Genomic DNA, 16,648 nt, shown 5'->3' with positions numbered 1-16,648 from the left:
TTGTTCTGAAGTTCAGGAAGGTAGAGGAGGATCCGAAAGGCGCCTCTACCCCCAGATAAAAGAACAATGGCCAAGGTATGAAGCCAGAAAGAAGCTGATATCGCCAAGAGTCTTTGGCGACCAGGAAAGTCCAAACAGTGGCGAGAAAGTTAAAGACCCGTTTTGATGAAGCAGATCGGGTGAAGCAATGTTTTAAGCCAGTAGTTGAGGTAAAGTTCGTTGCTTGAGGAGTGATTTTGCGCTAAGGTTAATTGCCTTAAGATTACGAGTTGTTAAAGTGATTATTGTTTGAAGTTGAAGTGGTTCAAAGCAGTTAAGTATAAGGTCGTGCCTACGAATTCGCTAAGTCATTTCTTTGAAGTAAATCACGCAAGGAAAGTTAAAAGCAGACAAAGAAGTTACAGGAAGAAATACCAAGGTAATTTCATTAAGTAAATACCAGTTCGAGCACATATACAGAAAGAGGGAAAAAGTTTATTACAATTACATACAAAGAAAAGGCATAAAGGTGGTGGATGAGGGGAAATCGATCAGTCTTCAGCGGGAACCACTTTCCAATCCACCACCTCATTGTTAAGGGATACCATGCTGAGATCCAGATCGGGGAACAAGCAGGCGAACTGTTCCCGTGCAGCCTCGAATCCAGCAGCCAGAATTTGGGCAGAACTCAGATTAAGTTCTTCAATCTGCTTCTTGAGTTCTTCAGTTTGTTCTTTCAGCCCCTTGTTCTGCTGCTCCAACTCTTCAACTTGCTTCTTGAGTTTTTCGTTGATTTCTTGAGCCTGGAGAAGGTCTTCAGCAACCTTCTTGGATTCTACTTGCACTTGGCCCAATTCAGCAGCGATCTTCCCCTTCTCTTTGTTGGCCTCGGCAAGCTCAACCATGGCGTCGTCCCTCGCCTTTTCCACCTTTCCCAGGAAGATCTCCCGATCAGCGGACCTCTGCTCCAGTTTCTTCACCTTGGCGGTGTCAGTTTTTATTAAGGCCTCTAGGTCAGCCACCTTAACGCGATAAGGCACAATCTTGCTCTCCAGCTCAATCTTCTCTTGAGCCAGAAGCTGCACCTTGTGGCGAAGATCGGTGGCCTCCTTGCGCGCCAACCGGAGTTCGGTGCTCATCGCATCTTCTACTCGGGAGTGTTCAATCTCCGCGAGTGTCAGTTTGAAGGACAACTTCTCCACCTCAACCCTCATAGTGCTATTCTCAGTTCGAAGGTTGAAGAGGTCGTCCTGGAGCTTCCTGGTGGAGCTCTCCACAGCTCTAGTTATAATGGTGGGGAAGTCCTCTGCCATCATCTTCAATTTGGCCGAGAAAGGCTCCCACATCCTTGTGACCTCGAGAGAGAGGCTTGCTGGTGGAGGCACCGGGTGGGCCTGTTGTTGGCTCTCGCCGCCACCTTCTTTAGTTGGTTGATCAGCAGGTGCTTCTTGGCGCGGTGGCGACGTCGGGGATTCAGTGATCAGAATTGGAGAGGTATGGGCAACCTCATCCCCGATTGGAGCAACGTCTGCGGCTGAGGCATTTGAAGGAGGACCCCCTCCAGCTGATACATACGGCGTGGAGGCGCTCGGGGGGTCCTCCATGAAATTTGGCTCGGGGGCCTCAACCGCAGGTGGCGCAGTTGCCAGTGGGATTGCTTGGACAGGTGAGGCAGGAGCTTGTGGAGGTGGCAGTGTTGGAGGTGGAGCAGGCGTGGATGGCGGTGTTGATGTCGGAAGAGGGGGTGGAGCAGGCGGTGAAGAAGGTGCCACCCTCTTCCTCTTCGTAACAAGGCCATCTTCAGTGGCCTCGTCGTCTTCCTCCTCCTCCTCGTGGACTACTTGGGGAGTTTTCCTCTTGGGTCTTTTGAGGACAAGTTTCTTGCGTTGAGTGGCGGGTTGGACATCGGAGGGTGAGGGGCCCTTGGGTGGCGATCGGCCCTGTGCGGCGGCGATCTCCACCACCGAGTTTGGCACGGTTTGTGAACCCGATGCCAACCCGTGGGTTCGGGCGAGCGCCCTCAGTTCAGCGAGCTTGCCCTGGCCCAACATATTATCTGCATAAGAGCAAAAATGCATGGGTTAGTTCAGAGGGAAAATAAATGCATAAGGCAATATGCATCAAAGCAGGTAAAGGGTGCAGAAAAATAAAACCAAAGTCTTGCGCACAACGCACAAGACGCCCAGAAACAGCTAACAGAAGTGGTATTAGAACAAGAACTTAAAACGTTCTAACCTATTCGAACTTCGAGTTGGTCCTCGAAGAACTCGAAGCAGATAAGCGTGGTGGTGAGGAAGGTGATGTTGGCGTCCGCCACACTCTTCCAAAAGAAGCAAAGGTCTTTGTCCAAGGCACCCATGCTGTCAGGACTTCTGGGTCTCCTGAAGCTGCTTTTGGACTCTTTGTTCCCCTTGTTTACCCAGTACAAGGGGAAACCGTCGAGCAAGGAAGCGTCCTTGTCATTGGGGCGTATCTGGACAAACTTGCCTTTCCAGTCTTTATAGGATTGCTGGAAGATGGAGAGGATGGACCTCCCAGCAATCCCATTCAAGCTTACCCACAGGCGGTCTCCTGGGTGCTTGGCTTCAAAGAGAAATAAGAAAACATCCACAGATGCTGGCAACCCCAGGTGGTCGCACATGACTTGGAATGCCCGCACGAACGCCCAACTGTTGGGATGAAGCTGGGCAAGTCTGCTTTTACGTATCTTCAACTAGACTTTTACATAGGTCTGCCCTTCTACTCTATCTGGATTTCTCTTCCTACGCCAAGTCTGCTTTACTCTTTATCAAGCTTATTTGCATTACACTATCCTGCGTTTATTCTTGGCTGCTTGATCCCTGTATTACCAGTTACCCGAAACTGGATTGATTTGTAAACATTAATCACTTTGTGCAGATACGATGCTGGGAAAAGATCATATGGCTAGGCTACGCTCCTTAGCCAAGCGTCACAATCTCGCAGCGGTTTCTCAGATTGTCCCGAATTCTATTGCAGAAGCTGCCGTTGCTCGGGGCGAGCTCCCTCAAGTGGGCTCACCTTCCCTCGTCGCCCCTCCTACCCCTGCGAGGAAAAAACTGCCACCAAAGAGGGCCAAGAGGAAGATTCCCACAGTGGTGTCGGATGAAGAGGAGGACGAGAGTACTGAAGATGGGCTTGTCTGTAAAAGGAACAGGGCGACCACCACTGAGCCGCCAACAATCGAAAGTGCAGGCCCAGATTACGCAGAGAATCCCCCCAGCGCCTCCACACCTTTTGAGAGCGCTGGGGATACTCTGCCTTCAAATACCTCAGCTGCTGGAGGCGTTCCGAATCAAACTGTGGATGTTCAGTCGTCCCCCAAACCTGTAGTGGAGCCAACCGTATCGCCGTCGCGTCCTGATGCTTCCTCGGTCGTCCACACTTATGAGGGTGGTGGCGAGAACCAACCCTCAACCCCTCTCCCAATCCCTGCTCTTCCAGCCCCTGTCGAGGAAGTCTTGAAAGCCCACGCCGCTTACCTTAGTGCTATAACTACTGAGTGCGTAGAGAAGCGTCTTTACCAGATGATGGGCGAGGCTCTAAGGGACTCCTTGAACCAGTATGAATCCGAAGCCGGTGCTACGAAGGACCAAGTCCAACAACTTAAGCGTGACATTACTGTACCGCCCTGGTAGTCGGAAGTGATGACGTGGCACCAAGCTACAGTGTAGGCGTGTTGACAAGGCGCCAGATTCGCAGAAGTGAAGGAAGTCGGGGGGGCTCGTGTAGTCGCCAGTTATTAAGTTGGCGTGCTCCGATCTCCAGCATACCAGGCGATCGCCCAGTTGAAGATGAAGTCGCCAGATGGTAAACTCAGGCGACCAAGTGATTGGAGATCGCCAGAGCAAGCACATCGCCGAAGATGAAGGTGATGCAGATTATGAAGGCGGCCGGCGAGACCACAGGGAAGGTGTACGAGAGCACCCTAACTCGCCAATTCCAGTAGAGATCGCGCTCCCAAGTTAGCTATGCACTGGGCAGTACCATGCATAAGTAACTTAGCCAAAAAGAGAGTCAGAAGCAGCGCCCAAGTCAGGGAGGCTCCAGATGATGGCACGTGTGCGACTGGATGCGAACCACGTGTCCAGGTCTGTAACTGCCAGGAGAGAGAAAGTGACCAGGTATATAAGAGTTCTCAACGAACTTCTAAGGTACGCACGTTCAGATTATACTCTTTACGCTTGTGAGTTCTTGAGCATACTGTGAGAGAGAACATTGCACGGTTCCTTGAGAGTTCTTGAGTGTTCTTGCTCTTAGTATTTGGTGGTTCGGTCACTGACTTGGGCGTTGGAGTGCGATCGGCCGCAGCGGCGCCGCTCTGTTCTTTTGCAGGTTCTTGAGGTGGATCGCGAGAAGGACGGAGGTAGAAGCAGTGCACACGTCGATCCAGGTTTGACGAGGCAAGTCCCAATGGTCAACAGGCAGGATCAATTACGATGCGGGGATTGGAGTTTTCGCGGTTAGAGAACGCTTTGAAGGACGACGCAAGAATAGTGCTAAGCTACACAAAAAGCTCAACGACAAACTCTTAGAGGTCGCTGAACTCAAAAGCAGGCTCGTGCCTCAGCGGGAAAAGATAGCGGATCTGGAGGAGACCCTCAAGGCTAAAAAGGCCTACGTGGATGAGCTCGAGGCCAAGTCAATTGAGAGGGAGGATATGCTGGGCAAAATCGAAGCCGACAAGGACCAAAAGGCCAAGGAACTGAGCGAGAAAGATAAGGAGCTGAACGATTCTGCAGCAAAGCTTGCCCAGGTGCTTGAGGAGAACGAAAAGCTGAAGAAACAAATTGAAGAACTCGACCTCAGCTCTGCAAACGTTCTGACTTCCGGGTTTGGCGCGGCCTTGGAGCAGTTCGCTTGTGCTTACCCCGACTTGGACCTCTCTCAATTCTCCATTTTCCATGAAGTGGTAGACGGAAAAATTGTACCTTCAGATTAACATTTCCATTTGCCATTTTGTTTTGAAACACTCTGAAAGACTTGTATATTCAACCTTGGTTTACGTGTAATGAATCTATTTGTAAAAACTGCTTTAATATACACGCATGATTTCGCCTTTATCTATCGTGTAATCGTCCGATCTGATATAACCGACTAACTCTTGCTTAGAGAAATCAACTCAGCGCCGACTGATGCTTAACTCTGTGGGCGTGGGTTATTCTTAGTGTCTGAAATCTCGTTTGCCTGATCCGCTGAATGACATGTGTACTTCCAGGTTACCGCCTAACTCTTTGCTGGCCTGGCTCTGCACCGGGAACTTTCAAACTTGTCTCAATTTGCTTAAGCGAAAGGGTCTCACAATCTGTTCTCGCCTAAACTCACTCGGGGGTGAGGAGGACTTTCTCTGGTACCTCAACTTTGCCCAGGGGTTCCACTTCCTCTTCCCCTGGATGCACTGAGGACTTGCAATCTATTCTTGCCTGAACTCACTCAAGGGTGAGAAGGGCTTTTCTGCTCTGTGGCCTCAACGTCGCTCGAGGGCGAGGAGGACTTAGCTGATAACTATTAACTGACCTCAGCTTCACTCAAGGGCGAGGAGGATTTAACTGATAACTGACCTCAGCTTCGCTCGAGGACGAGGAGGATTTAACTGATAACTGACATCAGCTTCGCTCGAGGACGAGGAGGATTTAACTGATAACTGACCTCAGCTTCTCTTGAGGACGAGGAGGATTTAACTGATAACTGACCTCAGCTTCGCTCGAGGGCGAGGAGGATTTAACTTTGGTGCCTCTACTTTGCCCAGGGGTTACATCTCTCCTTCCCCTGGATGCACTGAGGACTTGCAATCTGTTCTTTTACCTCCGATCGCCAGGTGGCAATTAGGGTTTAAAACTTTATACTCGTGCCTCCGATCGCCGAGTGGCGATGAGGACTTACAACTTAACTTGTGCCTCCAATCGCCGAGTGGCGATGAGGACTTGGAACTTAACTTGTGCCTCCGATCGCCAACTAGCGATGAAGGTTTACAACTTAACTTGTGCCTCCAATCGTCCAGTGGCGATGAGGACTTGGAACATAACTTGTGCCTCCAATCGCCGAGTGGCGATGAGGACTTTGAACTTAGCTTCTGCCTCCAATCGCCGAGTGGCGATGAGGACTTTGAACTTAACTTGTGCCTCCGATTGCCAACTAGCGATGAAGGTTTACAACTTAACTTATGCCTCCAATTGCCGAGTGGCGATGAGGACTTGGAAAACTTTAACTTTCAATTTTTGCACTAAACTATGTAGGGGCGAAAAGGGCTCTCTTCAAAAACTTAAAAAGATAAGCGTGCACATTTAAACAACTTGGGAACTTTGATAAATTTCAAAACCTTCTTTATTGGGTGGCCTCATTAAAAAAACCCTCTTCGGGAAAAAGAGTGCCCCCTTGAAAATGTTTTAATTGTAATAAAACTTGAGATGGGTGGCGTTCCAAGTGCGGGGAATCGCCCCTCCTTCCAGTGTCTCTAGGCGGTAAGCGCCGTTTCCGAGTGCTTCGGTTATTCTTAATGGTCCTGTCCACTTGGGCGACAGCTTATTCTGCATCTCGTACTGGTGGGCCTTCCTCATCACCAGGTCGCCATCTCTGAATTGCCTCGATTTCATCCTGGAGTTGTACTTACGTTCAACTCTTCTTTTTACTGCTTCGGCCTTTACCCTTGCCTCCTCCCTGACCTCGTCCAGCAAATCCAAATTCATTCTCCTTTCGGCGTTTGAGTCTTCTGCCACGAAGTTCTGGAAGCTTGGCGAGCTTTATTGGATTTCGACTGGGATCATCGCATCGCACCCATACACCAAGCTGAACGGGGTTTCGTGAGTTCCCGATTGTTAGGTGGTATGATATGCCCATATTATGCGGGGGACTTCCTCAGCCCAAGACCCCTTGGCTTTCTCCAACCTCCTCTTCAGTCCTCTCAGCAAAACCCGATTGGCCGACTCTACTTGCCCATTCGTTTGTGGGTGCTCTACAGAAGCAAACACTTGTTGCGTCCCAATATCCTCGCACAGCTTCTTCAATAGGTGACTTGCAAACTGGGTCCCATTATCTGATACCAAACGCTTGGGCACGCCAAAACGACACACAATGTTCTTCCATACGAAACTCTGAATCTTGTGTGCGGTGATCTGGGCTACTGGTTCCACTTCAATCCATTTCGTGAAGTACTCGATCGCTACAACCAAGTACTTCATTTGCCTGATCGCCAATGGAAAAGGTCCCAGAATATCGATTCCCCACGTATGAAATGGCCAGGGGCTGTAGATTGACTTTAGCTCTTCTGGGGGCGCTTTGTGCCAATCGGCGTGTTGCTGGCTTTGTTTGCAACGCTGTGCGTATTCCTTGCAATCTTCCCTCATGGTTGGCCAATAATAGCCCGCGCGGAGAGTTCTTGTTGCCAGGGCTCGACCTCCGATGTGGCTCCCGCAAATCCCCTCGTGGAGCTCAGTCGTAACTCTTACGCACTTCTCTCCATGCACACATACTAACAGGGGGTGTGTGAATCCGAACCTATACAGCTCTCCATCGATTAAGGTGAACTTGTTGGAGCTTTTCTTTATCTTTCTGGCCTCTGTCGGATCTACTGGAGGACGCTGTCTGCTATGTACTGCTGGTATGGTGTTATCCATGTATCTGGTTGGTAAACGGCGCAAACCCGCGTTGTCTTCGCTTCCTCTACTGGGTGCGCCCTAACTCTCGGTGCTCTCAAGGTTTCTTGAGTTAACGATCGATGACTCCTTGCTGATGGAGATCAAGCTCAAGAGGACATGGAGGCCAATCAACAAGATCAAGACGAGGTGGAGGCACAAATAGAAGACGCCCATGGAGGTCAAAGTCCACCTCAAAGGATTACAAGAAGCATGTTCAAAACTTTGGGAGCTAGAGGACATTTATTTTCTCTTTTTGTAATTTCTTTAGTTGAAGGTGCTTAGAGGGAAACATTAGAAACCTCTTTTGTTTTAGCATCTTGTAGGCTTTAGTTAGGAGCTTTGGGGGGGTGTATTAGTAGATAGGTGTAGAAGTAGAATAGGAGGTGCCAAAGTGAAGGAAAGGGTCACACCTTCCTCATGCATAGAATAGGCGCCGGTTCTAGAATGATTTGGGAGGGAATTTTGAATTGTTTTAGCTTTCATTTTCAGCACCTTAGGCTATAAATAGAGGTGCTCTCTTTGTAAAATTCAGATTGGAATTAATCTAAGAAAACTCTACTCAAATTTTGAGTGACCTTTGGAGAGCTTTTGGAGCCTTCTTCTCTAGTCTTATCTTCATGGATCAATGGAGTCCTCAAGTGGCGGCATCACTCTCATCTAGGAGCATTCCACACTTCTAGTGGCGAGATCATCCATCCTCCTTCCATCTTCATGAGCATTCTCTTCTCCTTCCTTTCTTCTTCTTCAATTGTTCATGTTGCCTTGTGTTCTTGAGTGGTTTAGTTTCGGTTTTTCTATTTTCCAGCACTATGTTCTGTTTTGTTTTTAATTCTGTTCGGTTCATATGATTAGTTGCTTAATTCTGTTCGGTCATTCTAGCTTTCATTCTCTTTGTTGATTCAATTTGACAATATTTGGTTCATCCAAATGAGTTTGGGATTTGGTACTAGTTTTTGGTGAGTTCTTGTCTTAGAACAATGATCCAACTCTAAGAAAAGTGCCTCTATATTTTCCAGCTCAAGGTGATTCCTAAGAATGTCAAGAATCATTCTCTATATGGCTAGTGGAATCACATCATGTGGTATCATGAGTCTTAGGTTCTTCTTGTTTAATTGTTGAGTTGTGTGCACTTTAATTTCAAGAGCTCTTTAATTTTTTTCTTGCAATTTAAGTTTCTGTTTTAGAATTTTAATTGAGTATTCTTGCTGTTTTTCTTTTACACCAAGTGCTTGTGAAAAGGTTTATGGCACTCATAATTCTTATGAGTATGGTTGCTCTTTTGGAATGGCATTATCCTTCCTAGAGTTTACCTTAAGCTTCCTTTCACTTGTTAAAATTTGTGATGTGTCTTTTAATTTTGTAATCATGTCAAGTTTTGTCTTAGTCATGTTATTCCATATATGTCATTACTTCTAGTAGTACTTTTATTGCTTTGATTGTTTCTTGCTTTGGTGTCATATAATTTTCTGAATTGATGTTGATCCTTTGTGCATTTTCTTTTTAGAATTGAGTTCATACTTGTATTCTAGACCTATACAAGTTCCAATACATCATTTTCTATTATGTCTTTGCTAGTTCATCATTCTGTTTTTTATTCCTATTAGGATTCCTCTGTTTCTGAAAAAAAAGTGCTTACTGTTTTTTCTTATTGCAATTGATTTACGTACTGTAAAATCTGAAATTCTGAATTTGAGATATTCAAAGTGTTAGAAAAAAATAGAAAAAAGAATCATTCAAAAATATGAAGTACACAAAAAATGATAAATAAAATAAAAAAAGTGTACATTCCTGCCAAAAAAAATACGGTAATCTGGCAGCGATTTTGAAAAATTTATTTCTCTCAATTGGCTTACTGTTTTTAATTGATTCCAGTGCCATTATTGAGTGAACATCTTGAAGTTTCTGTGGTATAAATTTCATAATCCAGTTCGCTCTACAACGTTCCAGTTAAATCAGTGAATATCAAGCACAGTTTGCATTAAAAAAAAAAAAATTTCCAGTAGCTAAATTTTTGTTTTCTTCATCTACTCTAGTGCTTTTCCTTATGTATTCTTTTGTGTGCCTACTTTTCTCATTGAGTTCTTTATTTTCTTGATTGTATTTCATTCTTACTCTTTGAGTTTGTCTTGCATATAGTATTCCTTTTGCAATTACCTTTCCTTGCTTATACCTTTTCTTGTTTGTCTTTATTGTTTCTTTGGTTTTGTGGTGGTTTGCTCTTAAGATTGGTGTGCTTGCTTTGACATATTTCATTTGAGGATTCCAAGGCCTCAAGATCAGATTGGTGCAAGAACATTATTTCTTTGAGAGTGATCTCTTTTTTTTCAGCCTCTTTTCACTTCGGCAGTTTCATTGCCAAAAGCTCACTGTTTTTGCTACTTTTTAACTTGTTTGCTGTTTTTGTGTGTTTGCTGTTTTTAATTACAAATGGCTGGATTTTCAAGTGATGCATCCTACAAGCAGAATTCTCCTTCCAAAGCTTCAATTCTTGGTGAATTACATGAAGCTCAAAGAACAATTAGACGGTTGGAGGAGAAAATGCAAAAGATGGAGGTCCACCAAGCTAGACCATCTCCTTCTATCCATGATGGACATCATTCTCATAGACCATCTTCAAGAGCTTCTTCAAATGATGTTGGCCGTGAAGATGAGCATAGGAGAAGGAGACCTCCACCCCAAGTCCATCGACAAAGACATCATCACCAAGGGGAAAGAATTCACTACGGCAATGGCTTCTACCATGATGCAAAGTCCAAGCTTCCTTCGGTCAAGCTACCTTGTTTTAATGGTTCTAGTGATCCAAATGTATATTTAGATTGGGAGGCTAAGTGTGAACAAATTTTTGAGATCCATGAGATCCAAGATGAGCATAAGCTCAAGCTAGCCACCCTAGAGTTTAGTGATTATGCCATGAAATGGTGGCATGGAATTGTAAAGGACATTATCTATCACAAGGGTCCTCCCGTGGACTCTTGGAACTCTTTAAAGGATCATATGCGTGCTAGGTTTGTGCCCCCACATTTTAGGAAAGACCTCATGTTGAGACTCCAACGGTTTCAACAAGGCACGCTAAATGTGGATGAATATTATAAGGAGCTTGAGACGCTTGTGCTTAAAATTGAATTAGAAGAAAGTGAAGAAGCCATGGTTGCTAGGTTTGTGAGTGGTCTTAGGAAGGATATTCAAGACATTGTTGAGTTACAAGAGTATTCATCATTGGGCTCTTTAGTTCATCTTGCAATGAAGGTTGAAGCTCAACTTGCTAAGAAAAACTCTTTTAAAAATGCTTCCAATGATGGATACTACTCCAAGTCTTGGAGGAACAAAACTTCTTTTTCTAAACATCCTTCCAAAGATTCTTCTTTCAAACCCAAGGAATCTAAGCCATCTACTTCTAGACCTAAGTCTCCCACTAGAACATCTAACACTAAATGCTTTAAATGTATGGGTTATGGTCATATTGCTGCAAATTGTCCTTCCAAACGAAGTATGTACATGCATGAGGGCATTGTAGTTAGTGAGCATGATTCGGATTCTCCAAAGCATTCATTGCATTCTCATGCATCTAGTGAGGAAGAGAGCGAATGTCCACTTGAAGGGGACTTGTTAGTTGTGAGAAGACTTCTTGGACAAGTTTCACAACCTTTTGATGAAAGTCAAAGGGAAAATATTTTCCATACAAGATGTCTTATTCAAAACAACATTTGTTCCTTGATAGTGGATGGGGGTAGTTGTGCAAATGTGGCTAGTACAAGAGTAGTAGATAAGCTTGGATTGCCTACTATCTCTCATACAAAGCCCTACAAATTACAATGGCTTAGTGAAGTAGGAGAAATAATTGTTAATAAACAAGTCCTCATCCATTTCTCCATTGGAAAATACAAAGATGAGGTATTATGTGATGTTGTGCCCATGGAAGCCACTCATGTTCTTTTGGGAGGCCTTGGCAATTTGATAGAAAAGTTTTACATGATGGCTTTACCAACAAACTATCTTTTGAATTCCATGGTCACAAGGTTACTTTAAAATCTCTCTCTCCAAGAGAAGTCCATGAGGACCAAGTTATCATGAAGAAAAAGAGGGAGAGTGAAAAAGATAAAAAAGATAAGAGTTCTAAGCCTACACTCCTTGTGTCTAGGCGTGACATTGAAAGGGAAATAGTGGCTCATCATCCTCTTTTCTTAGCCATCCCTAGAACTCTTAGAGTAGAATCACTTGTTGATAGTCCTCATTGCTTGGAAAATTTGGTAGAAGAGTTCAAAGATGTGTTTCAAGATCCTCCAAATGGACTTCCACCTTTGAGAGGGATTGAGCACCAAATTGATTTGATACCGGGCTCTTCTTTACCAAATCGTCCAGCATATAGGACCAATCCAAGTGAAACCAAGGAAATTCGCCAACAAGTTGAGGCTTTGATTGAGAAAGGGTGGGTGCAAGATAACATGAGTCCTTGTGCTATGCCTATCATCTTAGTGCCAAAAAAGGATGGCACATGGCGAATGTGTTCGGATTGTAGGGCCATAAATAACATAACCATTAAGTATAGGCATCCCATACCTAGACTAGATGATTTGTTGGATGAATTACATGGTTCTAAAATCTTTTCAAAGATTGATCTTAAAAGCGGCTACAATCAAATCCGTATCAAACCGGGTGATGAATGGAAGACGGCTTTTAAGACCAACTTTGGTTTATACGAGTGGTTAGTTATGCCTTTTGGTTTAACTAATGCACCAAGTACCTTCATGCGCCTCATGCATCATGTTCTTAGACCTTTCATTGGTAAGTTTGTTGTGGTTTACTTTGATGACATTCTCATTTATAGCTTATCTTTGAATGACCATAGGTTGCATGTTAGGCAAGTTTTAGAAACCCTTAGGAAGGAACATTTGTATGCTAACCTTGCTAAATGTATGTTTGCTCTTGATCATATAGAATTCCTAGGGTTTGTTGTGAGTTGTAAAGGGGTCCATGTGGACAAAACAAAGGTGGTGGCCATTCAAAATTGGCCTACACCGAAATCTTTGAATGAGGTCCGAAGTTTTCATGGACTAGCTTCTTTCTATAGAAGATTTGTCCCAAACTTTGGTACCATTGCCGCACCACTCAATGACATAGTGAAAAAGGATGTGGTCTTTCATTGGGGAGAAGCACAACAAAATGCTTTTGATACTTTGAAAGCAAAATTGACTAATGCTCCCATCTTGGCCCTTCCTAATTTCACTAAGACATTTGAGATTGAGTGTGATGCTTCAAGTATAGGTATTGGGGCTGTTCTTCTTCAAGAGGGCCACCCCATAGCCTATTTTAGTGAGAAATTGAAGGGAAGTCATCTCAACTACTCCACCTATGATAAGGAATTATATGCACTTGTTAGGGCTTTGTTTACTTGGCAACACTATCTTTTTCCCAAAGAGTTTGTGATACATAGTGATCATGAATCTCTTAAATATTTGAAAAGCCAAAACAAACTTAACAAGAGGCATGCTAAGTGGGTGGAATTCATTGAGCAATTTCCTTATGTGATCAAACACAAACAAGGCAAAATAAATATTGTGGCGGATGCTCTTTCTAGAAGATACACCTTGCTAAATCTTTTAACCTCTCAATATCTTGGTTTTGATCACATTAAGGAACTCTATCATGATGACCTTGATTTTTCTCTCATCTATCAAGAGTGTCTTAAAGGAGGACACAAAGACTTTTTTATTCAAGATGGCTTTCTTTTTAAAGGAAAACGTCTTTGTGTTCCCCAATGCTCTATTAGATTATCTCTTGTTAGAGAAGCTCATGAGGGGGGTTTAATGGGACATTTTGGGGTTGCTAAAACTTTGGATGTGTTGCATGAACATTTCTTTTGGCCTCATATGCATAAACATGTTCATAGTTTGTGTGATAAATGCATAGCTTGCCGCAAAGCTAAGTCTAAAATGCATCCCCATGGTCTTTATACTCCTCTTCCTATCCCTTCAATGCCTTGGGTAGATATATCTATGGATTTCATCTTAGGCTTACCCAAGACATCAAAGGGAAAGGACTCCATTTTTGTGGTAGTGGATCGTTTTTCAAAGATGGCTCACTTTATTCCTTGCCACAAAGTGGATGATGCATGCCACATTGCAAACCTCTTCTTCCAAGAAGTGGTTCGCTTGCATGGGATTCCTAGGTCTATAGTGTCCGATAGAGATCCTAAGTTCTTGAGTCACTTTTGGAAGACCTTGTGGGGCAAGCTTGGAACTAAGCTTTTATTTTCTACCACTTGCCACCCACAAACTGATGGTCAAACCGAGGTGGTGAATAGAACTTTGGGACAACTATTGAGATGCTTTATTTCGGGGAATCCTAGAGTGTGGGAGAATTTACTACCCCATGTTGAGTTTGCATATAACCGAGTAGTAAATTCTACCACCTCCCATTCTCCTTTTGAGGTGGTCTATGGGTTTAATCCCCTAACACCTCTTGATCTTCTTCCTATTCCCCTTCTTGGAGATGTCTTGTGCAAAGATGGGGACGAAAAGGCTTCTTTTGTGAAAACTTTGCATAAAGACATCAAGAAGAGAATTGAGAAGAAGGTTGGCAAGTATGCTGAACTTGCCAATAAAAGGAGAAAAGCATTGTTGTTTGATGAGGGCGATTGGGTTTGGCTTCACTTGAGGAAGGATCGTTTTCCTACTCAAAGGAAGTCCAAACTAATGCCTCGAGGGGATGGACCTTTCCAAATCCTCAAGAGGATTAATGACAATGCTTATGAGTTAGATATGAGTTAACGATCGATGACTCCTTGCTATCCCTTCTGTCGACTTGCAAACTTGAAGAACCTGGTGGTCTGCTGCGAACGCCCGAGGTGTCTTTAGAGTTTCTTGTATAACAGTCCTCTGCCTGCCCCCCTTGCCTGAACTGGCGAGCTTGGCAAGCAAGTCAGCTCGGGCATTCTGCTCCCTTGGTACGTGCACCACTTCAAACAAGGCGAAAGAGCTTCTCAGCTCCTGTACATACTCTAGGTAAGCCGCCATTTGTGGATCCTTGGCCTGGAATTCGCCGGTCACCTGCCCAGTGATCAGCAAAGAGTCGCTCTTGGCCATCAGTACCTTCGCTCCCATTTCCTTTGCCAAAAGGATACCGACAATCAATGCCTCGTATTCCGCCTGATTATTGCTGGCTTTGAAGGCAAACCTCAGGGATTGTTCTATTAACACACCGTTGGGTCCTTCCAAAATAACTCCAGCCCTACTACCTAGGTGGTTGGACGACCCATCAACCGAGAGTACCCAACGATCATCACTTCCGGCATTATGCGTCGTTTCAGCGGACAACTCGACCACAAAGTCGGCGAAGATTTGCCCTTTAATCGGTCCTCGGGGTTCGTACTTGACGTCGAACTCTGACAACTCCACCGCCCATTTTACCATCCTTCCAGCTACATCCGGTTTCTTTAGAACCTTTTGGATGGGCAAGTCAGTCATCACCCATACCTCGAAGCTCTGGAAGTAATGTCATAGCCTTCTCGCTAAAAACACGACCGCCAGCGCCGCTTTCTCCAAGGCTTGGTATCTCACTTTCGGACCTTGTAACACCTTACTGACAAAATAGATAGGTTTCTGAATTTGATCTTGTTCTTGTACGAGCACCGCGCTCAACGCCCTTTCGGTAACGGCGAAGTATAACTTGAGGGGCGTTCCCACTTGGGGTTTGCACAGAACCGGCGGGCTCGCCAAGTACTCCTTGAGTTTTACAAAAGCCTCTTCACATTCTCTCGTCCAGACAAACCTGTTATTTCTATTCAAACACTGGAAATACAGGTGGCCCCTCTCCCCACTAGCAGATACGAACCGTGACAGAGCGGCCATCCGGCCTGTAAGCTGTTGTACCTCCTTGACAGTGGCAGGGCTTCTCATTGCCAGGATGGCAGCACTCTTATCAGGATTCGCCTCGATTCCTCTTTCAGTTAGGAGGAAACCCAAGAATTTTCCCGCTTCTACGCAGAAAATGCACTTCTCGGGGTTTAGCTTCAGCCTGTACTTGGCTATTGTAGCGAATAGTTCCTCTAGATTGGCAACGTGCCAATTCTTTTTCGGGGATGTCACGACCATGTCGTCGACATAAGCTTGTACGTTCCTTCCTAGCATGGGCGCGAGCACTTTATCCATTAGCCTCTGATACGTGGCTCCCACGTTCTTCAGCCCAAAGGGCATCACCCTGTAACAATAGCACGACCTTTCCGTCATGAAGGCATTTTTTTCCTCATCCATGGGGTGCATCTTTATCTGGTTGTACCCCGAGAAGGCATCTAGGAAACTTAACAGTTTGCACCCTGCTGCATTGTCTACCAGGGCATCTATGTTGGGCAAAGGGTAGGAATCCTTTGGACACGCCTTGTTCAGATCTGTGAAATCGAGCACATTCGCCATCTCCCGTTGCTCTTCTTTACCAACACAACATTAGCAAGCCACTCTGGATACTGCACTTCCTTGATGTGGCCTGCGGATAGGAGTTTCTGTGTTTCCTCCCTAATCGCCTGCCTTCTTTCTTCATTGAACTTCCTCCTTCTTTGACGGACTGGCTTGACTTGGGGGTCCATTGCCAAACGATGGGACAAGAGGTCGGGATCAATCCCCGGCATATCTGAGGCGGACCATGCGAACGCATCCAGATGTCTACTTATTACCTTGGCGATTTGGTCCCGCGTTTCGTCATCTAGGGTTTTTCCCAACTTGAATGTCTTTCCGCCGATCTCCTTCTCGAGCCACTCCTTGACCGGCTGGGGCCTCCTTTCACTGGCGATGACCACCCTTGCGATTCCCGACTCCCTGGTGGCCTCCGGGCGGTCGCCTTCTTCCTCTATCTCTGCGATGCTCGCCATATCTGGCAGCGCCGCATTCCCCTCAGCGATTACTTGAAGTGTTGTGCCTACTCGCTGGTCCTCCTGGCCGGGACCTGCACCAGGGGGTGGCGTTGTGCTTACATTGCACACTGATCGCCTGTTTCTGAGGCTGTTTTCATAGCACTTCTTTGCCTCC

General features: G+C 45.3%; 1 protein-coding gene across 1 annotated transcript; it reads right to left on the bottom strand.

The window, feature by feature from the left end:
* Nucleotides 1-14,383: 14,383 nt before the first annotated feature.
* On the bottom strand, nucleotides 14,384-15,094 carry LOC137838004 (uncharacterized). Its single transcript, XM_068647205.1, has one exon. The coding sequence runs from the start codon at nucleotides 15,092-15,094 to the stop codon at nucleotides 14,384-14,386; it is 711 nt and encodes a 236-aa protein (XP_068503306.1).
* Between the last annotated feature and the right edge of the window lie 1,554 nt (nucleotides 15,095-16,648).

Source organism: Phaseolus vulgaris, chromosome 11 (genome assembly GCF_000499845.2).
Source record: "Phaseolus vulgaris cultivar G19833 chromosome 11, P. vulgaris v2.0, whole genome shotgun sequence".
Lineage (NCBI taxonomy): Eukaryota > Viridiplantae > Streptophyta > Magnoliopsida > Fabales > Fabaceae > Phaseolus > Phaseolus vulgaris.
The sequence above is the reverse complement of the archived record's forward strand: the minus strand, read 5'-3'. Positions and strand labels throughout refer to the sequence as shown.